The sequence below is a fragment of the Zootoca vivipara genome, chromosome 8 (genome assembly GCF_963506605.1).
Source record: "Zootoca vivipara chromosome 8, rZooViv1.1, whole genome shotgun sequence".
Lineage (NCBI taxonomy): Eukaryota > Metazoa > Chordata > Lepidosauria > Squamata > Lacertidae > Zootoca > Zootoca vivipara.
In genome coordinates this window covers 67,834,465-67,862,085 of record NC_083283.1, presented here as the reverse complement: position 1 = coordinate 67,862,085, position 27,621 = coordinate 67,834,465, and the positions used below count along the sequence as shown (strand labels likewise).

The window sequence follows — 27,621 nt, the reverse complement described above, 5'->3', positions numbered from 1 at the left end:
CTCAGGATTTTTTAAGGGAAGGGCTAGCATTTGCAGAATGCAGAAAGGTATATTTTCTTTTCCCCTTCCCTATTGGGAATATATATATATATATGTGTGTGTGTGTGTGTGTGCTTCAAAGGGCAGCTCCCCATTCCGCCCAACACTGCAGCAGCACTCCCGAAGAGAAGGAGCCAGGGGTGACTCAGGTCCAAAGGTGCCTTTATTCACAGTGGTGGGCTGCAGCTCCCTCTGGGCATCACCTTCAGTCCTCAGCGATGCTTATCCTTCTTGCTTGTCTCCCATCTGGTTCTTGCTGCTGTGGTCGTCTTACGAGGCTGGCCCTCCTCATCTAGGTTGCCAGACGAAGTGGCCCCAGACTTCCCAGCGATTTTCCCCTGGGCATAGGAGACAAACACAGATCAACAGAGTTGAGGGTGCAGCAGCAGTGGCCGTTGAAGGAAGCGGAGGTGGCAAGAACCCAACATCCATCCATCCATCCATCCATCCATCCATCCATAGTTCAACTTTATATCCAGGGAGCTCAAGGTGGTTTACGTGGTTCCCCCTTCCTCATTTAATCTCCACAACAACAACCCAAGCTCACCCAGTCAGTTTCATGTGGCCAAGTGGGAATTAGAACCCTGGTCTCCCAGGTCCTAATCTGACACTATGCCACCACTGGCTCTCAGGTGAAAGCAGGGGTGTGCCCATAACACCCCAGTGCTCCAAACAAGTACCTCTCTTTCCCCCACCATTCTCTCTGCTATTGCACATGGCTGAAGGCTCCCCATCCCTTGACTGTTGGTTGCATCCATCTACTCTCCAACAGCCCTGCCCTCCTCCACTGATTTAAAAGTCGAGAAGGCAATTCTTCACTCGGTTAAAGAGAAATCAGGAGGGAAAATTTGGGGTCCAAAGTTCAAAAGTTAGGAACCAATGTTGCATAATGGTTAGAGTGTCAGGCTAAAACCTGGGAAAGGAGGGTTCAAATCCCAAAACCACGCAGCTCACTGGGGGGCCTTGGGCTAGTACCCATCTCTTAGCCTAACCTGTTAACAAACCTTGCAGCTTGGGTGAATTGAGTTGAAAAGATCACACAGTTTTTGGAGTACAAAGGCTACAGGGTGATGAACATGAAAAGAGATAGGATGCTAAACCAGAGGTGAGAAAACTCAGGGCACCAGGCCTCTCTGTCAAGCCCGCAGAATTCTCCCCTAGCACTGCACCCCTGCCCAGCCACACCCTCTTCCTCCCCAGGCCATGCCTCTCACCAGCCCTGCTTCACACCCTCCCTGGGTGTTTTTACCTGGCTCAAACAAGTCATTGAGCTCTGACAATGCCCTTTTGCTTGCCTAGATGGAGTCTAGACAAGAGAGGGGTAAGTGCATGGCAAGTCCCTCGAGTCACGTCAGTCAAGCTATACAGGGCCAAAATTAGCTGGATCTGCCCCCCCCCCCAGGTGAAAATGAGTGCCTCACCACCATCTGATTTGCCGCTGCCATGCACGACAGGATTGATTCCATGGTTATGGGCTTCTTGCCATCTGAGCTCTTGAGAATCTTGAGGCGGTTTTTCTCAAGGAAGTCACACTGGTTGCGCAAGGAGTCTGAAGGGCAAGCAGAGACGCTCAGTGGGAAGAGGACCCTGCTGCAGCCTCGAAAAGCCCAGCTGGCTGCACCATCGCCCCAAACACAGCGTTATGGCCTGTCACAGTGCATGCAGCAATTGCAATTTCCCAAACGTTGTTGTTGTTTTTAAATCAAACTTGTTCTCTGCTTCACAACCACCCTGGTGAGGCTGGGCCACATCCACTCCATACATTTTTAGCAGTGGCCACCAAATAATCCTGGGAACTGTAGTTTACCACTCAGAAGTATAATTTCCAGCACCCTTAACAAACTACAGTTCCCAGGTTTCTTTGGGGGGAGGTTGTGTGCTTTCAAGGTACGGTGTGGGTGTGAGCATCCCTCTAAGTGCCATTTTACAGAAGTGGGGCCTGAGGCTGTGGGAGATACAGTGATTGGCTGAGCTTAAAAGGCAACCTCTGCTCCGAGTGAGCAACTGGAGAGGCAGATCAGTGTGGAGAAGTAGTTCAGGGTCAGCTTAAGGCCGACCTGGTGTTCACTGGAGAATCATAGTGACATAGCATTCTTCTCAGTTGGAAGGGACCCTGGAGGACATCAAGTCAAACCCCCACCCCAGCTCAGTGTTGGAAGATTACAACTACAGTATCCCTGGCAGATGGTCACCTGACAGATGCTCAGAAGCCTCCAGGGAAGGAGAGCCACCACCTTCCAAGGCATGCTGTCCTGTTGTTGAACAGCTCTGATCGTTCTGAAGTTTCTCTTGCTGTTCAGCCTTGTTGGGTGCAAAGCAATGATGCTTGCAATAAGTTAGAGAGGTGGGATGGAGGCTCGGACCCTGACTGATTCCTTCTTGTGTGACTACCAGCTGATCGTTTTCTCTCTCTCAGGCTTAACTTCCTTTCTGCTGCTGCTTCAGTTAGTGTTAGGGTTGGACCTTCCTTTTAGCTGACCTCATGATTCCATGACGGGCACATGGGAGCTTGTACTCAGAATAGCTTTGTTTACTAGGAGTAATAAAACCTATGTTTCATTATTATTTCAACCAGCACTCTTACCCAACAGATTCTTTCTGCACCCCACAGAGACAGATGATAGATTAGATAGATAGATAGATAGATAGATAGATAGATAGATAGATAGATAGATAGAGATATCTCCAGACCATTCTGAGCAACAGAGAACAAGCCTACTCCATAGCTGGATCAGGCCAATGGCCCATCTAGTCCATTTGCTCTCTGGCACAGAGCCACTTCCTTTGTTACCTTTAAGACCTATACTTAGGCCATTACCAAGAAGCAGCCTAGCTATTCCAATAATTGAGTCCTTGCTGGATCCAAGAATAGAACTGTACCAACCACCACAGCCTAACCACCACCCATAGCTGTCAAGTTCTCCCCTTTTTTAAGGGAAATTCCCTTACGCTGAATAGGCTTCCTTGCGAGAAAAGGGAAAACTTGACAGCTATGCCACCACCACCCCCGCCCTGCCCCACAAACTCACAACACTCTGCTTTGCTCTAGCCTTCCTTCAAGCCACAACAGAGATCCAAGACTCCTAGATTAGACAATAAACCAACATGCAGTCAGTTCTATTTATAAAAATAATAAAAAGATGCTAGGTGTCAAAGTCTGTCTAGATTGGAATATACCACCACTTGGAGATCTAAAAGCTCTGCCTTCTATCCCTGGTCTGTGATTTGCAGGGACAAAAGAACAGCTACACATTGGAATAACCTGCCTACCGTGGTACCTCGGTCTAAGAACAGCTCTGCTTACTAACGATTTGGTTTACAAACTCCGCAAAACTGGAAGTAGTGTCCCAGTTTGCGAACTTTACCTTGGTCTAAGAACAGAATCTGAACAGTGGAAGGGCACTGGCGGTGGGAGGCCTCATTAGGGAAAGCGCAACTCGGTTTAAGAACAGTTTCGGTTTAAGGACAGACTTCCGGAATGGATTAGGTTCGTAAACCGAGGTACCACTATATTGACATCAGGCAGCTGCCCTCACTGTGTCCTTTTCAGCACCTGCTGAAAAAGAATTTATTTCAGCAAGCCTAACCCAGACATGTACAACGTTGACATGTATTTTAACCTGGTTTTTTTTAGCTTACTAAATATTTAAATACTTCTTGTTTTTGACTTTCTCTTTTCCAGATAATTTCATTGTTTTATTTTCCTTTCTTTCAGACTTCTTTGAGGTTTCCTGTGTTTTGGGGTTTGGGCAGTCAAGGAGTGCTTTATATAAATTTCATGAAACAAAACAAATAAATGTTAGAGGAGGAGCCTGGTTGCTGGGTCAGACCAAAGGCCTGTCTAGTCCAACGTTTTGTTATCACAGCGGCCAAACAGGGAGGGGCCTTGACGGGAAAGTCTGAAAGCAGGAGGCAAGTTCAACAGCGCGTTCCTCCTATTTGTCAGGTGCGCCGACTCAGGAAAGCGCTGGGCGAGCTGATGTTATGTGACACCACCATGTCATGAGTGACACCTGGACACCAGGGGGTGCTTTCCGTCCACAGCAGCAGGAGGAGGAGCTGCAGTGTTGCTGACTTGCACGACAGCATCACCTCTGGGTATCACGTACGACATTGTGATATCATGCACGATGTTTGAACAAATATTGAGGGGGCTCAGCCCCCTGCTAACAAATATGGGGGGGTCAAAGGGGTTCAGCCCCTAGGAGCTTACCTTCCAAGTCCCGGACTGCAGAATCCGGGACCGGCAGCCATGTGACACCGGAAGTTGCGTCGGCGTAACTTCCGGTGTCGCTTTGCCCTTCTATGGGCACCAAAAATGGCCACCGCCGGCTTCAAAAGTAGCTTCTACGCATGACCGGAAGTGTGTTGACGCAACTTCCGGTGTCGCCCCGCCCATCTATGGGCACCAAAATGGCCGCCGTCGACACCGGAAGTCGTATCTACGCACTTCCGGTCATGCGTAGATGCGACTTTTGAAGCCGCCGGTGGCCATTTTTTGTGCCCATAGAAGGGCAAATCAGAAAGAAATAAAATGGCCGCCGGCAGGAGAAAATAATGGAGAAAAATGGGAGATGAAGTGATACGGGGGACCACTGGGAAAAGGTAAGTAAAAACGCGGGATTCCCGGGGAAAACGGGAGACTTGGCAGCTATGCCCTAGGAGTCAGCGCCCCTGCTACTTGTGATCCTTGGCAACTGGAATCCAGTGGCACACTGCCTCCAGCACTGTAGAAAATGCATGGCTGGGAGCCGCTGATAGCTTTAACCCCCACAGACTTGTTTGAAACCCCTTTAAAGTCATCCACGTTGGCAGCCAGCAGTATATCTTACAGTACAGAGTCCCATAGTTCAATTCTGCTCTGTTTCCTTTTGTATGTCCCAAATCTCCCACCATTTGGCTTCATTGCATAACCCCGCTGGAAAAGACCCTGATGTTGGGAAAGATTGAGGGCACTAGGAGAAGGGGACGACAGAGGACGAGATGGTTGGACAGTGTTCTCGAAGCTACGAACATGAGTTTGACCAAACTGCGGGAGGCAGTGCAAGACAGGAGTGCCTGGCGTGCTATGGTCCATGGGGTCACGAAGAGTCGGACACGACTAAACGACTAAACAACAACAAGCATAACCCCACTGAGTTTTAATATGAGAGAGCAAGGCTCCCCCCCCCCCTGATGTGGAGTCCAGCACATCCCAGGTGGGCGCCATTGCCATTCTAAGAGAACAAGGAGGGAGGCGTTCGTGGTGATTTCCAGCACCTCTCTTATCACTGTGAGAGAGGGTGAGAAAAACCTCTTTCTAGCCCCTTCCTCCTATACGGTGTTGCTCACAGGGGAAGGAAATGTAAAAGGGGCTACTTTTACTTGCCCTGACTTCATAGGTTTCAGAGTTGCGTTCTGATACACTGAGAAGAGAAGTTTAAGTCCTGTGAGTTCCTACCCAATAATTCTATTGGAGGGTGCTTGTACATAGGGTGAAAGGCCCGGAAGCTGTGTTCATGTTTCGACCCTGCAAAGAGAGAACCCTGTGTTACTCGCTTTGACACTTTGCAATGCATTTGCAACATGGAACCTGGACTAAGTGCTCTGCATTCCTAGATACAAGTTGGGAGAATGCTCTCGGCTGGTTTCTACCAGCCTGCAGCTAATTGCCATTTGCCTTTTATTTACTTTATATTTATTTATTGCATTTATATCCTGCCTTCTTCTCCCAGGAGCTCAACGGGGCCTACATAGAATCATAAAACCGTAAAGTTGGAAGGGACCCCCAAGGGTCATCTAGTCCAACCCCCTTCAATGCAGGAATCACAACTAAAGTTCCCGGAAACAACTTCCCCAGGCAGGGGCCATGAAGGTTCTGTCCCTAAGGGAGAATCGCCTGAACACACAAGGAAGGAGTTCAAAGGAGGATGGTCAAAATCAGCTCTTGAATCAGCACTGCACCCATCTGCAGTGCAAGGAGGAGGAAAGAGACATAGACCCTTTACGCCAGAAGGACGCGGAAATCCACAGCCACAAAGACCCAAGAGGGGAGTTCATGTGTTCCGTGAAGAGGACTGTACCTGCAGGCCAGCGGAAGCGACACATCTGGCATGAGCAGGGCCAGTGCTAGGGTGTTTTGCGCCCTAGGCGAGATCACCTTCTGGCGCCCCATCCCCCGGCCAATCATACTTCAACCACAGGACGCCAGCCCCCCAGGGGCGCCCCAGCGAGCACAGCCGTGCGGCCCCGCCGGCGCCCTCCCCCCTCCCTGCACACCGCTAGATGGCCGGTGGGGTGCACCCAGCCACCAAGCCCCACGGTTCCGCCGCCGCCACTCACCGCCTCGATTGGCACATGCCCCCCTCCCCAACCCTCCTCAATCTGCTCCCTCGGGGAGTCCCGAGGCAGCGGGACCAGGGCGGGCGGGGGCGGGCAGGCGCGAGGGTCTACAACCGGAGCGCTGGAAGGGCGTGCAGAGTCCTGCGCTGCTTCAGCGCTGTGCCCCTCATTCCCCACTCGCTCTCCCGCCATCGCCCCGAGGGGCGGCCAGCACGGAAGGTAAGCGGCCCCAGAGGCAGAGAGGTGCGAAGGCGGCCCTGCCTGCCAGGTCCCTTCCCCAGCCCCGGGTGGGGTGGCGCGGGTGGTGGGGTGTGGCGGTCCCAGCCTCCGCAAGCGCCTGTTGCAGCCCAGAGATTCTGGGTGCTGCGGCAGGCGCTCTCCTGCCTGTCTGCAGCCCCGGCGGTGCGTTGTTGCGCTCTTGCTCGCCGTGCTGGCGGAGAGGCAAGGCGCTGGCAGACCCCTCGCTCTCCCTTCTGGGCACGGCAGGCAGGCGGCAGGCTGGCCAGCGCCCCCTCCATTTTGGCGCCCTAGGCAACTGTCTAGTTCGCCTTCATGGACGCGCCGGCCTTGGGCATGAGTAAGGAAGGGCTACATGGTTAGAGTCGCAGCTGTCGACTGAGAAAGCCTCGGCTGCACAAATGCCCTGACCTCTCCCCCCCCCAAGTGGACCAACCAGCCTTGAGTGGGTGGGAGGCATGCATGGTCTTGCTCCCCCCTTATGAGCATTCTTTAATGTTTACAATTAGATTAGGAGAAGACGATAAACAGGAGGACCAGGTGCGCAATGAAAGAAAAGAGAGGGAGATTCCACCCTATCAAGCCAAATTTTGGTGCCAAGAGCAGCTGCATTCCCTAACCTGCCCCCTGGACAACCTGCAGATTGTGCCAATTAAACACACACATTTGTCTTGCACCATGAGTTCTCAGTTCGCTCACCCTCAAGACTAGCGTGACACTGAAGAACAAAATTCTACCTACAGTACTAGCATCCAGAACTCTCGTTCAGCCACCCCTCTAGCTTCTGAGATTTCGTCACCATCCAAACATTTCTGAGTATCTTTTGCTTTTACAGGGGCTAGGAATTTGTTCTTTAATGGAAGCCAAGATTCACAGAAAGCCAAATCCTGCACTCAGGACCCTGCCCTGTGCTCTTTTTTTTGCTCTGCACATCCAGAATTGTGGCAGATGCAGCCCTGGCTAGGCTACAGCTGGAGGGAGATTTCTCTGCGGTCTCCGAAAGATTAGAAAAGTCCGTTCCACAAAGCATTGCCATGAAGCACCTGCAGTTATAAAGGGGAAGCCACTGCTTTATATTCCTTGATAATCCCATTCCAGGTGCAGCCCAGGTTGGTGCAGATGGCCGGGAGGCTCTCCATCTCCCATCAGGCTGCATTAATTGGGAAAGTTCTCCCCCTCCTCATTTAATCCCCACAATAACCCTGTTAGGCAGGTGAGGTTGAGAGGCAGAGACTGTGTGGCCAAGTGGGAGTTTGAACCTCCAGCCCCTACTGGCTCTCCTTCTGAAGAGGTAAGCTGGCAGAAACCTGGTACAAGGTGTTAAGTTTCCTCCTAATGAGTAGTTAATTAGCTCATTAGGGGCTTTGCCAAACATCACAGCAGTCCAGTCCGCTTCCTTAGTAGCTGTGGACCTTGGCAAAAAATAGCAAAGTAAATCATCTCCTGCTCTTCCTCTTGCGCAACTGGAAGCTTTGTGTGAACTACAAGAAGCAGCACACATTAATCACACAGATATCGTCTGTCTTCTAAACTAATTGCTTTATTTACAGAGCAATAAAACATCAGCCTCCAGCGAGAGACAAGGCATGACTGCTCTCTTGCCAGGCAAAAAACGAAACCGATTTACACACAGTACAAAGAAGCATTCCCTTATGTAGGAACTGAATTACTCCCTCCTTCCCAGTGGTCAGGCGACACAGCAAACCAGCTTAACCCTTTAGTGGCTCCTTGCTACTCCTCACACAAGGCAACCTTTCCCAATCTGTCTGGCAAGTCTAGATGCTTTGGACTGCCTTTTCCCTTAAGAATTTTAATTTGTAGCCCCCAAGTTTCTGGAAGGCACCAGGTGCAACAGGTATGGAGTACCAGGCAAGAGTCCATGGGGGGGGGGGGGAGATCCCATAGCTCTGTAGAAGAGCACCTGCCAAGTGTTCAGGACAAAGGAAGCTGCATCATACCAGAGTAGCCCATTGGTCCATCTAGCTCAGGATTGTCTACTCTGACTGGCAGCAGCTCTCCAGGGTTTCGGGCAGGTAGTCTCTCTCAGCCCTGCAGTTGCTATTGGAGTTTGAACCTGGGACCTTCTGCATCAAAGTCCCCTGGGGTCCGAGTTCAGTTCCTGGTATTGCTAGTTAAATGGCAGGTAAAAGGTCATGGGGGAAGCTTTGCTGTTGACCCTGGAATGCCACTGCTGGTCAGAGCAGATAATACTAACAGTATAGCTCATTATAATATATTGCATAAGTTAAGAAGCAGCTTCCTGATCAGAGGTGGGTAAGTGGCACCTTGAACGAGACACAAGAAATGGCCATTGCTCTTTTGCATATGCCAGCTAAGGCACTCACACACATACCTTAAAGTCCCTTCCGCCGTAGAAGGAGGGGAGATTGTGGGCACCATGAGCCCGAGCACGTGCTGGGGGGATGGTTGCCATCCTCCCAGCCCATTGGCTGGCTCCTGGACGCGGCACTCCCTCGATGCATCCAATCCGGACGCTCCAGGGGGGGCGTAGCTCGCCGATTTAAGCGAGCGCGCGGCCAGGGGTTCAGCCTTTCTTTCCTGACCCCCAGCCGCTTCGTTTTTTCCCGCCCACCCTCCCTTTAGGCAGGGCTCTAATCTTGACATTGCTATGGGCCTCGGTTGGTCACCGTTGAGGGGCCTGGTAGGAATTTTCCCACTTGGCGAATTGGCTGCGACCTGGTGGTTTTCGCCTACCTTGTAGCAACTCGTCACAACTTTGGTTTTTGGCGGTAGGCATTGGATTATCTCTGAAAGGGTACAGGGCGGGGGGGGGAGGTTGTTGCCATCACCTCCCCCAAAATGCTGAAGGGTACTCCCTTAAGGAGTCCAGGGGCGTGGCCATGTCCGAAGCCGTGGTAGGTGAGGGCCCAAGGCACGCCCCCTAATGGTGGCCCCAGGGTGAGTTCCTAGTTGATCTGCATCGCAGGGCTCACCCAGCGGTGGTTAACCCTTCACAGACTGCCAGCAGAGCGGGCTGGAGTCGGATATAGATGGTTAGATCCAATGCCTAAGCCAATACCTCTCTACATCCGTAATCAATAAAGTTGTGGCCTTTTACGCCCATTAACCTTATGCAATGTGTCCTGTGTCTTTATTTATTCTGGGAGGGATCGGGGTATCGCCACACAAAATTCCCTGTTGCGTGCTACACAGAACAACCCATAAAATCAAAAATATACTGGGGTAAATGACCCAATAAATAATAATAATAATAATAATAATAATAATAATAATAATAATAATAAACACTGCCAGCGAGAAAATGAAGCTGAATTATCAGCAGATCAGCAAGCACAGTCAAGGTGCTAATAAAACTTCCCTAAACTGGGGTCCTCCGAGATGTTTTGGGTTACAGCCCATGCTGGCTGAGACTGGTGGGATTTGTTGCCTGAAATATCTGAAGATATCTGAAGAAACTGCCTTTATACTCAGATCCATTGGTCCATCAAGTTCAATATTGTCTAAATTGACTGGTAGAGGTTCTCTAGGATTTGGGGCTGCATATATTCCCTACCTAGAGATGAACCTGGGACCTTCTGCATGTAAAGGAGATGTCCTGCCACTGAGTCACAGCTCCTCCTCAAAAGTTTGGTGGGTTTCAGGCTGTTGGGGGGGGGTCCCCAGCCCTGCCTGCAGATGCTGGGGATTGAACCCGGGACCTTCCGCTTGCTACCTGCTCCTTCCTTATGTTGGAGAAGGATGAGTTAGCACAACACAAGAAAACACAGCAACACCCACAGAGGAAATGTCAGGTTTCATTTTTAAGTTTATAGACCTTATGACTGCATGGGGCAAGAAAAAGTAACAGCAATTCAAGAGGCAGCTCTCTGTGTTTGCTTTGAAGCAGTTCTGCCAGCTGTGCTACTGTACCAGTGGGAAGCCTGCATATGTCTTCCCCCACACCTTTGAGAAAGGGAATATTTGGAGCCAAGGAAGCGATGACTTTCAGGAAGCTGTGGCTACCACCTGTAGAACTAGCTGTGCAGGTGGGGGAGGGGGCATTCTAGTCCTTGGACATACCTGGTGCGCCCCGCTCCACCTTACATATGTAGTAGGTCATACGGGGAGTGAGGAACTTGCTGGCACTGTCTTCTGGAATCTTGACTAGGAATAGCAGTTTCAGGGTCCCATTCTCTTCACACAGGTCAATGGGGTCTGAAAAGGGAACAGAGAGATATGGGGGCAGTAGAGTGGGTGGGTTTGCCTCCTTTCCTCTGTGCATAGCTGCCAACTCTCCCGTATTCCCCAGGAAACCCCCGTTTTCCCAGCTGTTCCCCGCCGAAAAAACAGATTTTTTTGTTTTTCCCCGGTTTATTCTGGTGCGACAGCCATTTTGGAATTGGGCGGAGCATGCTCAGAAGCGACTTTTGATGATGCTGTGCCCAGTTCCAAAATGGCTGCAGCGCGACTTCTGGTGCGACAGCCATTTTGGAACTGGGCACAGCAGCATCAAAAGTCACTTCTGAGCATGCTCCGCCCAATTCCAAAATGGCGGCAGCGCTACTTCCAGTCTGCTACTTCCGGTCCGGTCCCTTATTTCTCAGGCTGGAACTTGGGAGGTATGCCTCTGTGTAAGCAGGGACTTTGCCTCTTTGTCAAAGAGCGAGCTGGCAGTAAATCACAGCATTCAAAGTTGGTGATTAACTCTTTATTGGCAAAAACACGACCATCACAGACTTGGCTGTCAGGCCTAATCATAGCTGCCAAGTTATCCCTTTTTTACAGGGATTTTCCCTTATGCTGAATAGGCTTCCTCGCGAGAAAAGGGAAAACTTGGCAGCTATGGGCCTAATGATCACAGCAGCTCATCCCTTGTAGTTTTTAACCCCTAAAAACCAGTTGCTGAAACTGAAAGTCCCTACCTCCCCACAGCCATCTAAGTCCCTTCTACACCAGGGTTTTCCCCAAACAATTAGAGACTACACCTGTGTGGAGCCTGCTTCTGCTCTGCCCATTTCAGCCCTCTTCTGGGGCTAGGAGACAGGAGGAGATGGGGGTTTGTTGCAGCAGGAGGGGGGGGGACATCTGTGACTCTTCATAAGCCTGATTTATCTCTGCCTCATGGCCTCCCTCCTCTTCAGCCTCTGCTTCTGGTCTTCTCCCTGCCACAGACTTTCCCTGTGCACTAAACCCTCTTTCCTCTTTAGCTTCTGACAATTCCTCTTCCCAGTCTCACCCCACTTCTCCCTGTGACTACTCATTGTCATCCCACCACCACTCCCCAGGCTCTGAGCCCTGTTCCCTTGGGGGTTCCCCAACTGGTTCCTCCCACCATTCTTCTGTGTCCAACAAGTCCATGACACTCTCCTCCTTTGGTCAAGGGCTGTGGGTCAACCCCATAGCTGCCAAGTTTTTGCTTTTCTTGCGAGGAAGCCTATTCAGCATAAGGGGAAATCCCTGTAAAAAAGGGATAACTTGGCAGCTATGGTCAACCCCCACAGAACACAACTACGCCAGGAGTTTCCTGTTCTCAGTCTTGCATTATACGCTCTTGAAAAAGTACCATAATTGTGGTTATTTAATTGCCAGCTTTCCCCTAGGGCCTGATCTACAAACATTTAAAGACAATAACAATGAAAGCAGCATACTTCAAATCGTCAAATTTATTCAGAATGTGGCTCAATGCAAAACAGAGTATAAGTCTTTAGTGGAAATGCAGAAGTGTGCCCAAGTCCTGAAAGGTTCAGGCAAGTAGAAAAGGGTTGCATCTGGATTGGTGGTGACTGGTGTCCATTAGGACTGGTAGGGCTCAAAAGCACAGAAAACAGTAATGGCTTCCCCGGCCTAAAGGATCCTGGGAACGGCAGTTTGTTAAGGGTTCTGAGAGTTGTTAGGAAGTCTCTATTTCCCTCACAGAGCTACATTTCCCACATAATTTAACAATTAATATGTTTGATACAGAAAGACTATTGCTGATATTTATTATTAACTAGCTGTACCTGGCCACGCGTTGCTGTGGCTCAACCAGGCTTCCATTGAAGGTAGGGAGAGCCCCCTCCCCCCACCTTCAGAGTCCCCCTTCATTTTGGAGACATTCATCCCCCCCAAAAAAAAATTCATCCACCCACACGCGTTCTGAAAAATCCCCCACCCCGTCCTGACCCATTCATCCTAGGTATATAAAAGCACCCCCGTATTCGAATGCAATGTTGTTTCAAGATTTTAAAGCAATCGGTCCGGAACTTTCGGAGATTATCGATTTTGAACAAACGAACATTTACATTTTTATTTATATAGATAATAATAATTAGAGAAGCCATTTTGGACTTTTTGTGTAAAAAGGAAAATGAATTAATCTATTTGGGTCAGAAGATTTGGAAAATATTGCCTTTCATCAATTGGGTACCATTCTACAATGAATATTTTGAGTAATTTCTTGCTGACAGCAAATTGGAAATCCTTTTTATTTTTATTTTATTATTTTCTTTTCTTCTATTTGGGTTTCATTTTGGTATTTTCCTTCTTTGTTTCTCTGTTTTTGTTTTTATTTAGATTAGTTTCTTATTGTATTATGTATTGTATTGTATTATCTTATTGTATTATGAAAAATATTTAATAGAATATTCTTCTTTTTCTTCTTCTTGTTTTAAAAAAGACTTTAACAATCAATGTTTATTCCCAGAGAACTCTTGAGAATTACAGCCCTGTGAGGGTATTAGGGGTCTCCTAACAATTCTCAAAACCCTGAACAAACTACAGTTCCCAGAATTCTTTGAGGGGGGACCCCTGACCACTAAAGTGATACAAGTGCTTTAAACATATAGTAGGATTGCATTTTTTTTAATTGACTTGCCTAAGATCCAGGCACCCAGGTGGCACTGTGGGTTAAACCACAGGGTCTAGGGCTTGCTGATCAGAAGGTCGGCGGTTCGAATCCCTGCAACGGGGTGAGCTTCTGTTGCTCGGTCCCAGCTCCTGCCCACCTAGCAGTTTGAAAGCACATCAAAGTGCAAGTAGATAAATAGGCTGGAAGGTAAACGGTGTTTCCGTGCGCTGCTCTGGTTTGCCAGAAGCAGCTTTGTCATGCTGGCCACATGACCCAGAAGCTGTCTGCGGACAAACGCCGGCTCCCTCGGCCTATAGAGCGAGATGAGCGCCGCAACCCCAGAGTCGGACACGACTGGACCTGATGGTCAGAGGCCCCTTTACCTTTAAGATCCAGGACAAAGTGCTGCTTTTCGGAAATTTTCTCCACATGTCTTCCTTTCCAAAAAAATAATCATGGGAACTGCATTTTATTAAGGGTTCTGGGAATTATAGCTCTGTGAGGGGATAAACTAAGGTTCCCAGGATTCTTTGGGGGAAGACATGCAGTTTAAAAGCATGGTAGGTACACAGACTAAGGAGGAGAGAGCTGGCGGCAGACAGCTGGACTACTTGTAAGTAAGAAGATGGTAGGTGCGGCCCCCTAATGGGCCAGCCTCCACACGCTGACATCAAAAGACATTCAACTCTGCACCATGCAAGCCTCCCTGGGGAAAATACGTCAGAGATGGGGAGCCATCCCCTCAAAGGTCCTGCATTCAAAAATGGTGTCCAGTTTTATCCAAAAATAGATGAAAACCTGCTTGAACTCAGGAACCATCATGCAAAATTTGGTTATGATGTCTTAAAAGGCATCCAGTTGTGTAGCAAACAAACAACCTTCCAAAATATATAGTAGATTTCATATCTAAAAACAATTAAAACAATTTATATATCCAAAATAATCAGATGAATGCAGATGAAAAATAGGATTTAAAAATCTCCACTTGTTGAAACAGGAAAGTTTGCCACAGGAGCTGAAAAGAAAATGGGAGTTCCAAAGTACATATTCTCAATAAAGGATGGGTTAGGGACCTTCATGGGTGGCCAGGTTCTAGTCCTTAGTCAACAGAGCCCAAGGGTCTTCCTTTGAGTTTGTACTTCTGGTACATAGAAGTCACAAGCAGTGTGGACACAGGTCATTTTCCACCTGGAGATAAGATGGCATGTCATTCCCCACCCCCACCCCGACCCAGCACTACCTGTTGCAGGATCTGTAGTACAGTCAACCAAAGGGAAGCAGTCTTTGTTGCCTCCTGACCACCAACTGGGCAGTGTTTGCCGCTCCACTTTCTTTGTGAACTCATCTCACCTGTCCTGTGCAGTCCCACCTTGTCGCGCAGGTAATGCATTAGGAGCAAGACTGAGCAGTTGATGTTCGCCAGCAGTTGTCGTTGGTCTGCAAGAAGAGGAGCCAAGGATGGTTGCTATGGGCAGCAGACCCAATGCCTGAGCCAAAAACCCACCTATATCTCTAATCAATAAAGTTGTGGCCATTTCTAATTCAGATCATTGTCTGCCCGGGCGGGGCCCCACAATAAACAAAAAAATCACTGGCTAGAAGAGACACTGGCCTGCTTTCCATGAGAAAGTCTCCCCCAACCCCCAATGTTTTCTATCCAGGCAAGGCTAGGAGAGACCTCTGACTAGCATCCAGGACAGCTGCTGCCAGTTAGTGTGGTCAGTACTGAGCTAGATGGACCAATGGCCTGGCTCAGTATAAGGCATCTTCCTCTGTTCCTACGACTCATTTCTATTAGGTTCCCCCTTACCTCCATATTTAATGCAGATAAACATTCCCCAAATCCCCTTGGTTCAGCTGGGCAACTCTTGACCAGCTGAACCACCCTGGAGCCATTGTGACACCTCAGAATAACCTCATAATGAGAGCCAGTGTGGCGAAATGGTTAGAGTGTTGGACTAGGACCTGGGAGAACAGGGTTTGAATCCCCACTCGACCATGAAGGTAGTTGCCACATTTTGAAGAGCAAAAAAGAGGACGCTATGATGTCTCTCGTTTTAAATATCCCTACTATATGTAGGCTACAGAAGCTGTGATCTATTGCTGGGGTGGGGGTGGGGGGGAGCTAGAGAAGAGAAGAGGAAATCAAGTCCTCAGCCACCAGTTATGTCTACATCTCATCCAGAAAGTATAGACATTTTGTATAGAGAAAGTATAGAGACATTTTGGCAAATTTTTAAAATCCACCTGGACAGAAATTTAATCCCTGGAAAAGAAGACGTGTCCTGGAAAAAGAGGGCAAATGGCAACCCTACATGAAGCTCCCTGGGTCACCATCTCTTAGCCTAACCTACCTCACAGGGTTGTTGTGAAGATGAAATGGGGAGGAAGAGAACAATGTGCACCACCTTGAGATCCTTGGAATATAAAGGTGGTATATAAATGTAAATAATAATGATGGTGGTGGTGATGTTGATGGAACACAATTGCTGTTGCTCACTTTGCTTGCTATGCTGACACTCCCTGCTCGGTCACCCTGCCCGGGCCGTGTTAAGAATTTCCCATGGCTGCTGCAGCAACTGTGTTTCAAACTTTTGCATCTACATCTCTCTCAGCCTGTTTTTCAGATATCCAGGAGTGTCATGAGCTGAACTTGCTCTCTGCTTGCAAGCGCGATGGGGCCGTAGATCTGGAGAATCTGGGCGATGCCAGCAAAGAATCATCACTTGGAGAATCATCATGACCAGATATGGCCTGCAGGTGAGAGGGTGGATGAAATATACTCCGGAGTCCTGCAGTGATTCCATGCTCTTTATTGTAGCTTGTAAAACAGTGATTGAATTTCCCACCAAACCTTAGGCTTTTATATACATTATTTAAACAATGAGTCCCGTCTGATTGGCTGATTCTGCTTCCCTCCTGGAGCCTGATTGGTCTTCTCCTGCAAGCCAATCAGTTGTTGCATTCTATGATCCTACATGCCTATTGTTCTAGGATCCAAGCTTAGTACATAACACCCCTCCCTTCTAAGTTCCCGTTGTGCCCGGAAAGGTTAGTCATTGAGGTATGCTGGTCACCTACGTATGTGCTGTGGTCTCGGGTGTCTCTCGGTAGGGGTTCCTGGTTCTGGCTCTTGTTCCAGGGCTGCCGGCTGTGACGGGGCTGTTGGGTCAGGCGCCGCTGGTCTACTCAGTCATGGCTCTGGTTCCTGTGGCTGCTCGGCCTCAGGGGGTCACCTCTGGACTTTCTAGTTCTGGCTCCCTTACCTGCTCCTGCTGCTCTATTCAGGGAACCTTGCACGTCTTTGTGCGAAAAATGCACTAATGCTCTAACTCGAGACCATGATGATGGCACCAACGCCACTTTGCCTTTGCTGTGCTAACTCTCACTCGAGTGGAAGGGACATTAGAAGTAATTTGTAGCTGGTGCATTAAATCAGTCATTAATTCCTTTGTGAGGATTTTTCCCCCTCCTCTTGATGGCTATGTCTCATTCCAAGAAATAGTCTTCAAAACTCTTCATTCCCATAATTCAATGAATAATTATGCTCTTCACGGGCTTTAATCACGGTCAGACCATTATCTTCCTCCGCCTCTTAACAATTTTTTTTTTATAATTTCAATTAATTCTCCACTATCAGCTGATATGCTTCAAGAGTCTCTTGTGGAAACAGGCAGCCTGATTAAGACTGTAGTATCATCACAAACCTCAGTGTTTTTGTTTGGTTTTAAGCTTTTTCTGTAGTTCTCCAGTTTCTTTCCTAAGGTTGGTTTTCTTTCCACTAGGGAACAATTTTCCAATGTCCCTAGTGCAGGAAGTTCTCTAGAATGCGGGTTTGATCCGCATCTTTGCATATAGGACTCATTAAATTACACCACAAGGTAACAAATGTGAATTCCTCTTAACAGTGTGAATAATTTCAACAGAACAAAGTAAGTGAGATGAAAGAAGAGGAATGTGCTTCTCAGGCTGGAACTAGGACCAGTTGTTGAGCTGTTTAGGAAAACACTGAAATTGTTGATTATTTTTTTCTAGGAAAAAACCCAAGTCCCAGTTAGGTCCTCTCCTCTACACCACTGACACCTGGTAACATTGAATAAAAAACCAATGGCTGGCCCAAGGCATTTTGGCACCTGAGGCAAATCACAAAATGGTGTCGCCCTCCCTGGTAACAGAACAAGGACCCTTTTATCTTGCTCCACCTAATGGAATTGCACTTTGACCGTATATCCCTCACCTGCAACGCCTCACTTCAGGTTTTTTTTAAAAAGTTCTCAGTTTTTTAGTATTAAAACTATGAAATTTGAAGATGGATTAAAAGTCTTCCTCTTCTCCTTTTACATAAAAAGACATCTACCGTATCTTGTTCAGTCAGCCCTGAAGTGCAACCGGTCGTCGTTACCCTTAAATGTCAAACCAACCTTCCTCTACTATTTAGTAATGAGATATTTACTCTGCTGGTGTTTTTTTGTGTTTTTTTTTAAGCGATACTGTGATCTTGACTGGTAACAGGAATATGAGGGCATCAAATGTTTCCCTAGCAAGTATCGCTTTCAGAAACTTACTTCGGAAAGCATTGCTTTCAGGGGTTTTTACGGTAACGCAAACCTGCCCAAAAGAAAGTAGGCTATCTTTGGTGTGCATGGATGCATACTGGATTGCGGCTAAAGTTTAGCTTCTGGGATCTGGAAATACTTCATTTAGGTCTTAGAATGAGATTCCCAATTTAGACTGCATATAATTCTAAAGAGACACATACAGAACCTAGTACTTTCCAAAGGTTGCTAGACTGTGGCTCCCATAATTCTCTTTAAATGGGCACCAGGCGTGCTTTAAATATATGGAGTGGATTTGCCCTTAGAAAGTGTAACTTAGGCTCTCCAAAATGGAAGAATTTGTACACATCCGTCTTTTATGTGAGCGTAGAGAATCATGCAGAGCAAGCCCCTGAGCATATTTACTCAGAAGCAAATCTCACTACGTTCAAAACTATTTACTTCCTTTTAACTGTGCATAAGTCTGCAGCCTTAAGATACGGAAACTCTTTTTTTTTAATCTACTTTTTATTCATTTTTTGAATATCCATCTCTTTTTTGTGATACTATCAATAAAATGAATTTCTTCAAGGAAGAGTGGGATTAGGGAGGTCAACGAATATATGTAAATGAGTTCTTTTCTAATAATATTTTTTAGTGATGGAAGAAATATAGTGGGTTGGATTGGATATTTTATTTTGAGCATGTTAAAAATGTATTTTTACCCTTGAGTAAACTTAAATGCAAAAGACCCAAATAGAGTTTAATACAAGATACGGAAACTCTTATGCATTTGGCATTACTAACTGACGTAATTATTTATCAATACTAACGGGAGAAATTAAAACCAGGCATCCTCTGGCCCTTCAGATATATAGCTGGGAGTCAGTACCAGCCAGCCATTTAATACCTAACCTGAGAAACACGATCCTTTTTGCCTTTGCTCTTGACCTGCACATTTCTATTTCTGGTTCTTCTCTTAAAACATCCTCCTAGATTAGTCAAAACATATCTTTCCATTCAAAAAGCACTCTGATTTATGGCCTTAAACAAGCTGACCTTGACTCACCGCATTATAAAAAGGGCTGCATCCTCTTTTCTCGCTTATGTATTTTTACTCTAGTAAACATATTACCGTGTTTTCAGACGCTGACTCATTTCTGTTTATTAGTTTATTCTGTTTATTATTATATTAATAGTTAATTAACTATTAACATTAGTTAATAATGTGTTCCGAGTGCAAGTGAACTATCAGAATTTGCAGACTAGTACTTGTCACAGCACACACACACACACCCCACTATTGCTTTTTCTCATTTCCCAAATTTTAATTCTTACTAAGGTGTAAAGGTAATGTACCCGTATTTACTCAAGTCTAACGCACACCTCTCTCTTTTTTTGGCCAAATCGCATTGCGAAAATTAGGGTGTGCATTAGATTTGATGGTGCATTAGACTCGAGTAAATACGGTATATATTTCTTAAGGGCTATGTCAAGTATTATAGTGTCCTTCCTCACTGGAAGGACAGATCATGAAGCTGAGGCTCCAATACTTTGGCCACCTCATGAGAAGAGAAGACTCCCTGGAAAAGACCCTTATGTCGGGAAAGATTGAGGGCACAAGGAGAAGGGGACGACAGAGGATGAGATGCTTGGACCGTGTTCTCGAAGCTACAAACATGAGTCTGACCAAACTGCGGGAGGCAGCGGAAGACAGGAGTGCCTGGCGTGCTATGGTCCATGGGGTCACGAAGAGTCGGACACGACTAAACGACTAAACAACAAACAAAGTATCCAGACATTGTACTTCTTGGTGTATGAGTTGCAGCAAGGTTTTCACCACTTATTCTCCTCAAAGCTTGAGTCGTGAACTCTGCTCTAGAGGTGATCTGGGGAACGGCTCACTTGCACGTACGTTACGAGATTTTTTTCAATGAATCCGGGGACACTTATTGTTCTCTACATACATGTGAATGCTGAGAAGGCTGTAAATCCGGGGACTGTCTGGTAACCTTAGCGTATGTCCTCCATTCATTCCAATGGGACTTTGTGCTGGAGTTGCAGGCAGGCCCCATTGGAATGAATCGAGTAACTGCTGCAGCTGTGCAGTTAAACTCAGAGAGACCAACTGTCATTCTTGCTTCTTGCCTCGTTCTTGCCTCATGATGTTGTTCAACTTTGCCTGAAACAGTATGGTATGGTATGACCGTTTTCGTTATTTCTCAAGCTTTGTTTGGCATAGACGTGAGCCGTTTACTTTGCTGAAAGAAAAGAAACTGCGTAAGAATGGTGGAACTGGTCATTATCTGGAAACTCACATACTTCCAGCTTCCTCATTAAAGTATCCACAAACTCAACTCCAACAAGTTTCTGCCCATCAGCTGAGGATACCCGAATGCCCACACCACCAACAGAAGATGACATATCGTGGTTAGAAAACAGAACATCTTCAAAATTTCCCTGGAGACTCCCTTATATGCCAAATACCACTCTCCCTCCTTGGTGGATTTATTTCCCACCTTATTCTTATACACCTCAGCCCTGTAGCGACGAATTAAAAGCAGATTCCTCAAAAAAGATTCAAAGTTCATCTTGCTAAGCGCAACACTTTCAAGTTTCCGGTTTCCTTGCGCCAGCATCTTGAAGACGTTGGCCGTGGCCATCAGTGCATCCCTTCCATGCACCGTATAGTAGTCACCGCACTCAAAGAAGCGCACGGTGGTGTCCAGCTTGTTAGGGAGCGCCAGGATGGCGCGCACAAAGCCGCTCTCGGTGTTCGCCCCGTTGGGCCAGCATGCCTCGTGCACCAAAGTCGAGGGGGAGCCGCCGACAGCAATGTCCACCGAGACCGCCAAGGCTGTGTTGAAGTTGGACGCCATGCTGCCAGAATCTCCTGCCAACCGAAACAACCGCCCCGCTTACTGGCCGCACCTCTGCCGACTGCCACGCCGCCCTCTCAGCCGCCGCAGCGAGTCTCGTGCTCCTTGGCGCCCGCATAAGCCCTTGCCGGATGTCATGGCAACGGATCAGGAATGAGCCATGATGTTTCTAACCTGGGCAGCAAATTCTCCTGACAAGGTAGGCGGCCATCTTGCTGCAGCCACGACTCTTTGCAGGCCTGGCGCAGCTTGCTTTTTTGTTCTGTTTTGAGACTTATCCTTGTTAGAGTGAAGCAAAGTGTGGGCTGTGAATCCTAGGAGACAGGGTGAGTATTGTCCTGGCCAGGTTTGGGCCCTAGACTTTGCGTGTGTTTAAATATTTCTTTGAAAATGTCAGGTGGGGGGCAGGGCCGGCTCTAGGTAGACCCCCGGTGGCGCAGGGCACCACGGCGCCAGCCCGCCAGGAGGGCGCCGCGAGCTGCGCCCGCCCGCTGGCCGGTCCGCCGGTTCGACAACCGCGCTGTGCCTGCCCGCCTGCCGCGGCGCCGCACAGCAGCACCTGTGGCAGCCGCGCTGCGCCCGCCCACCACGCTGGGAAACGGGGCGGACGGCACCAGAGTGATCTGTCGCTCCACAGCGCCAGGGGCGCTTAAGACAGCCCTGGTGGGGGGAGATAATGGGTGCATGCCCTGTTTGGTTTCTGCCACCTTAGTCCCTTGACCCACAGCTGTGGGTGCCATGCAGCGTGCATGACCCTGGCACCAAAATTTGTGGGTGCCCTTTATGGGGAGTTTTGTGGGTGCTTGGGCACCCAGGGACCCAAGGGGCTGGGACTTATGTAACAGGTAGAAGGGGTGGGGTGCAATTTCGTGGTTGCAGTGAAGGGTTGTGGTATTTTACAATGCAATCCTAAGCATGTCTACTCAGAAGTAATTCCTATTGTGTTCAGTGAAGCTGACTCACAGGTAAATGGGGTTAGAACTGCAGCCTTAATTCTGAAAAGCAGATGGCGTTGAGGGGAAATCAGGACTGGGTTTTTAAAGGGGGGGGGAATCTTATGCCTGGACAAAACTTAGTTGAACCCTTCCTCTTATCCTCATCACTTCATTTGTATGGCGCTTTTCCAGAGGTCAAACCGTGCTCAAGGTGGCTTGCAAGAGGAAAAGATTTACACAATCGCAAACGTAACAAAAGTAGTCCTAAACAAAACACATCGAAAAGTACGCAACCAAACTGAATGATTTGCACCTCTAAAAAGATGATACGAAAAATTAATAATAACGGCAACCAGTGTAGATTTGATTTAAATCAAATCGATTTAAATCACTAGTCAGTAAGACTTGATTTAAATCATTTTTATTTTTTTTACAGAGACTCCTTGCTGGTATAATCTTAATATTTACAACCAGAGGAAGGGTTTGCTTTTGAAATACTAAATTTTCAGAGTAGTTTTTACAGTTATACCAAAAATTACTGATTTGGTTATACTATTAGAAATACATAGACAGATAATTATGAAATTATTGTGAGGTTTAAGAAGTTAACTGTTTATATTTGGACCACTTTTCTGCTGTAGTTTATTGGAGGAAGAAAAATAATCATTTCCTTAATGACAATTAAAACAATTTATTTAACTAAAAAAATAACGTAATAGCATATGTATCCTTGTTTGTTAGCACACATGAAAAACTTAAAACAAATCCTTATTTCCTGATTAATAGCCTTTGGACTATAATGTAACTTGAATAGAAAACTTAAATAAATAAATAAATAACTATCTTTAAAAAGATAGTTTTCCTCCAAAAGCATTTTATTTTAAAAATCGGATTTAAATTTTAAAAAAAATCGGATTTAAATTTTTTTATTTTTTATTTTAAAAAATCATTGATTTTTATCCACCAACAAAACCCTAAAGAATAGCTCTTCTCCCTTGCTTTCTTTTGTACACCTAGCAAGTCTATTTGAAGAGTATTGTTTACTTATTACTGGAAGAAAAAAGCTATAAACTGAATTCTTAAGAGTTGTGTGAGGGCTGATTGGAGTGAAGCAACTGTAATGAAAACATGTATTGCAAATGCTTGTTGGCTTTCTTATTGCATCAAATCTCAGTTTCCATGAGCTTTCCTTACAACAACAGTGGTAGCAATGCTCAAGCTTTGACTTAGGCAATTATGGCAGTTAGAAAGAAGTTTGTAAGAAATTTAGGTGCATTGATGAGAAGGTGTGAGAAGCACAAACTCCATTTTGCTGACTTGAAACTGGCCCTCAAATAAGGGGGTGCCTGATTAATCTTGCAATTGCATATTTTCTGCATATTCAAAATTCCTGACATTTTGTCCAGTATTCCTCAGCATGGCTGTATTCCAGGCCATCTGTACATTTTGCTTCAACAACACAGGAAAGGCTGCAATCCTGTTAAGTCCCATTGAATTTCTGAATGGGCATACAGTATATGCAATTGTGTTATAAAAGGCACTGGGAATCTGGATCAATTTTTTTTATTTTTGGTGTTTTTGAAAGGGAAAAATAAAGCTCTACAACTTTGGGTTTTCAACCATTTTGGTGGTTTCCTGGTTTTTTCTTTTTGAAATATGGCAACTGCACTTAGTTGAACAGTCATAACTGTGAGGGCAGCAGGTACACAAATGTTGTGTTGTGGCTGGGCGCCCCAGAGACAGTTAGTCTGCAGCAGTTTAATCTCTGTAAAATGTACAGTATTAGAAATTTGAGAATCCCCTACTTGCATCGTATATTTAATCTGCTACTGCAAATCCAGTAAGTAAAAGTTATTTTGTGCAGTTTTTTGCAGGAGGGAAAAGAGAACTAATAAAAGGCTTAAAAGTACTCAGGCCAGGGCTGCCTTCTGCAAAACTCTGCTTGAGCTTAATTCCCACATAATATAGGGTTGCCATATTTCAAAAAGTAAGAACCAGGACACCCCAAAAGTCATAGCTGCCAAGTTATCCCTTTTTTAAAGGGATTTTCCCTTATGCTGAATAGGCTTCCTCGCGAGAAAAGGGAAAACTTGGCAGCTATGCCAAAAGTGTGTGTTTTTTTTTAAGGAAGATCCCAGAATTGTTGAGCTTTCTTTCAACAAACCCCAAAGTTGTGGAGCATTTTTAAAACAACAACTAACAAACAAAAGTGATTTTTCTCTCTCGATTGACTTGTCTAAGCCCCAGGACAAAGCACCACCTTTCGGGAAGCCCCGCCCCCATGTCAATTTCGCCTTTGAAATCCTGGTAATGTCCGGAAAAATCCGGACGAATGGCAGCCCTAACTTAATAGTTAATATGTTGGAAGTTGCCCAAAGTGGATGGGGCAACCCAGTAAATTGTGCGGGGTACAAATAGTAGTAAAATCACCATTATGGAATGGGACGTCCCTGTTTTCATCGAAGAAAGGTTGGAGGGTATGAAGGAATCCATCGGAATTTTAGAAAATAAAAAATATCACTTAAAATGGCCGCCGGAATAATTTAGCATTTTGCTAAAGGAGGGGGGGGGAAGGGTCTCTCTTAGCAGGCAGTTTTGATTCCCCTCCTTTGGCCTCCTGCCAGTGTAGTCCAAGTTACACTGACAAAGGAACCAAGGCAGGGCATTGGCTGCTCATAGCCAACCACAATGCAGGCTGCAGGAATGAGCCATGTTGCTTCTAACCTGGGCAGCAAATTCTCCCGCCAATGTGGGCTGCAGCCAGGACTCTTTGCAGGCCAAATGCATCTTGCTTTTTTGTGAAGCAAAATGTGGGCTGCGCATCCTAGGGGACAGGGTGAGTATTGTCCTGGCCAGATTTGGGCCCTAGACTTTGTGCGTGTTTAAATATTTATTTGAAAATGTCAGGTGTGGGGGGGGGAGATAGTGGGTGCATGCCCTGTTTGGTTTCTGCCACCTTAGCTCCTTGACCCAGGGCTGTTTAGTGCATGGCCCTGGCACCAAAATTTGTGGGTGCCCTTTATGGGGAGTTTTGTGGGTGCTCGGGCACCCAGGGCCCCAAGGAGCTGGGACTTATGCAAATTAATAATAACAGCAACCAGAGTAAATTGGATTTAAATCATATTGATTTAAATCAAGATTTAAATCACTAGTCAGTAAGCCTTGATTTAAATCTCTCTCTCTTTTTTTATTACAGAGACTCCTTCTTTATTACAGATTTACACAATCGCAAACATAACAAAAGTAGTCCTAAACAAAACACATCGAAAAGTACGCAACCAAACTGAATGATTTCCACCTCTAAAAATAAAGATACAAAAAATTAATAATAATGGCAACCAGTGTAGATTTGATTTAAACCAAATCGAGTTAAATCACTAGTCAGTAAGACTTGATTTAATTTTTTTTATTTACAGAGACTCCTTCTTGCTGGTATAATCTTAATATTTACAACCAGAGGATGGTTTCGTTTTTGGAATAATAAATTTTCAGAGTAGTTTTTAGTTATATCAAAAATTATTGATTTGGTTATACTATTAGAAATACATAGACAGATAATTATAAAATTATTTTGAGGTTTAATAAGTTAACCTTTTATATTTGGACAACTTTTCTGCTGTACTTTAGTGGAAGGAGAAAAATAATCATTTCCTTAATAACAACTTAAACAATTTATTTAACTAAAACAATAGCATAATAGCATATGTATCCTTGTTTGTTAACTATTGTTGAATTTTTTAAAACAAAAACAAAACTTAAACTGAGTTTTAGCACACATGAAAAACTTAAAACAAACCCTTATTTCCCGATGAATAGCCTTTGGACTATAATGTAACTTAAATAGAAAACTATCTTTAGTTTTTCCTCCAAAAGCACTTGATTTTAAAAAATCCGATTTAAATTAAATTTTTAAAAAGCTGGTTCAAATTTTAAAAAGCTGACTTTTTAAATAAAAAAACATTGATTTTTATCAACCCTGACAGCAACAAAAAAAAACCCTAAAGAATAGCTCTTCTCCCTTGCTTTCTTTTGTACACGTAGGGTGTCTATTTGAAGAGTATAGTTTGCTTATTACTGGAAGAAAATAGCTATAAACTGAATTCTTAATAGTTGTGTGAGGGCTGATTGGAGTGAGGCAGCTGTAATGAAAAAGGTGCATTGCAAACGCTTGTTGGCTTTCTTATTGCATCAAATGTCAGTTTCCATGAGCTTTTGGTGGTTTCCTGGTCTTTTTGAAATATGGCAACTGCACTTAACTGAACAGTCGGTAACTGTGAGGGCAGCAGGTATGTTGTGTTGTGCTGCTGGGCGCCCCAGAGATTAGTCTGCAGCAGTTTAATCTGTGTAAAATGTACTAGCAATTTGAGAGTCCCCTACTTGCATCGTATATTTAATCTGCAACTGCAAGTCCACTAAGTAAAAGTTTTTTGTTTTTTTTTTAAACTTCAACAGAGAGTGTCTTCTGCAATTTTTTCAGGAGGGAAAAGAGAACTAATAAAAGGCTTAAAAGTACTCAGGCCAGGGCTGTCTTCCGCAAAACTCTGCTTAAGCTTAATTCCCACATAATATAGGGTTGTCATATTTCAAAAACTAAGAACCAGGACACCCCAAAAGTTTTTTTTTTTAGGAAGATCCCAAAATTGTTGAGCTTTCTTTCAACAAACCCCACAGTTGTGGAGCATTTTTAAAAACAACAACAACAAAAACGTGCTTTTTTTTCAATTGACTTGTCTAAGATCCAGGACAAAGCACCACCTTTCGAGGACCCCCCCCCCCATGTCAATTCTGCCTTTGAAATCCTGGTAATGTCCGGGAAAATCTGGACGTATGGCAGCCCTAACTTAATAGTTGCATGCGGTGCTTTTTTCTGGGGGCGATGCAGGGTTACGCATACCCCTAAACATTTTGTGAATCTAAGTTTGGCCTCATTGAGGGGCAGTATTTCAGTATGAGTAGGAAAAGGAGCGTACCCCTAAACATTTTTGTAAAAAAAAAAGCATTGGTTTTATGTGAAAATATTATCGGGGGGGGGGGGGAGAGCTGGCTTCTCCATTAATGCTACTATACATGCTTATCAAGGATTATTGTGTGCCCTCTTCTGATGAGGGTAAAGAGCAACATCTTTCTTCTCTATGTTGCAAAGGTGAGCAATGACAATCTGGTACTACATTTCCATGTTTTATTTTCCAAGGAACCGTGTGGCCTCTGTTCTGCTTCAATGGCTTCTTCCCTTGGCATGCTTTTTTAAAATTTCTACTGGCTTGGTACGCTAGGCTTAGGTATGAGATTGACACCAACCCTGGGGGTAGAGTGGAATAATAACCAGGATTGTTTATTAAAGGGATATTTTGTACATAAGGGAATACTCGTATTTATTTACCTTGGGGTACACTATGCCAAATTCAGTGTATTTTTCAAAACGTTTTTTTTTTAATTAATTTTTTTTTTTACCCGAAAGGATTGAAGCCAGAGGCTTTATTTGTTTCATTCAACTATACAACAATCAGACAACTTCGATAAAAATATCAATAAAATAGAATACTGTACAACCATAACTTTGTGTTACAGGTGTCTTATTTATAGAATCATCCCTTCCCACCCCCCTCCCTTCCCCACCCTAAACCCTCCCTCCCTTCCTTTCCTGTCGACTTCTCAGCCGTTTCTGAGTTTTCCCCTTGTTGTTCCATGTATAATCTCTACATACTATTTTTCTTATTTACCTTAATTTTAGTTATTTAAACCATACCTTTCTATTATATTTTTCATGCTTTATATGTTTTTATGTTATATTCTGTCCAAATCTTTGGTTGTTTGTAGAACTTTTAAATATCTGATATGAGAATTGGTTTTTCTATTACCGGTATATCTTTTATATAATTTAAGAATGG

The 27,621-nt window shown here is 45.6% G+C and overlaps 1 protein-coding gene across 1 annotated transcript; it reads right to left on the bottom strand.

Annotated features, from left to right (window-relative positions):
* Positions 1–251: 251 nt before the first annotated feature.
* On the bottom strand, positions 252–15,219 carry C8HXorf65 (chromosome 8 CXorf65 homolog). The gene is made up of 6 exons (XM_035125142.1): positions 15,195–15,219; positions 14,735–14,821; positions 10,639–10,773; positions 5,480–5,548; positions 1,461–1,588; positions 252–377 (listed from the first exon to the last, which is right to left on the bottom strand). Exons 1-6 carry the CDS (start codon positions 15,217–15,219, stop codon positions 252–254), a joined length of 570 nt encoding a protein of 189 aa, XP_034981033.1.
* Between the last annotated feature and the right edge of the window lie 12,402 nt (positions 15,220–27,621).

What these genes read in the sequence shown, in the direction of transcription:
- C8HXorf65 (XM_035125142.1), bottom strand. Translation starts at nt 15,219, where the DNA reads ATGTTTATCTGCATTAAATATGGAG. An exon ending in TATCTGCATTAAATATGGAG is followed by an intron (nt 14,822 to 15,194) that starts GTAAGGGGGAAC and finishes CTCTTCTTGCAG; the next exon opens with ACCAACGACAACTGCTGGCG. An exon ending in GGTGGGACTGCACAGGACAG is followed by an intron (nt 10,774 to 14,734) that starts GTGAGATGAGTT and finishes TTCCCTTTTCAG; the next exon opens with ACCCCATTGACCTGTGTGAA.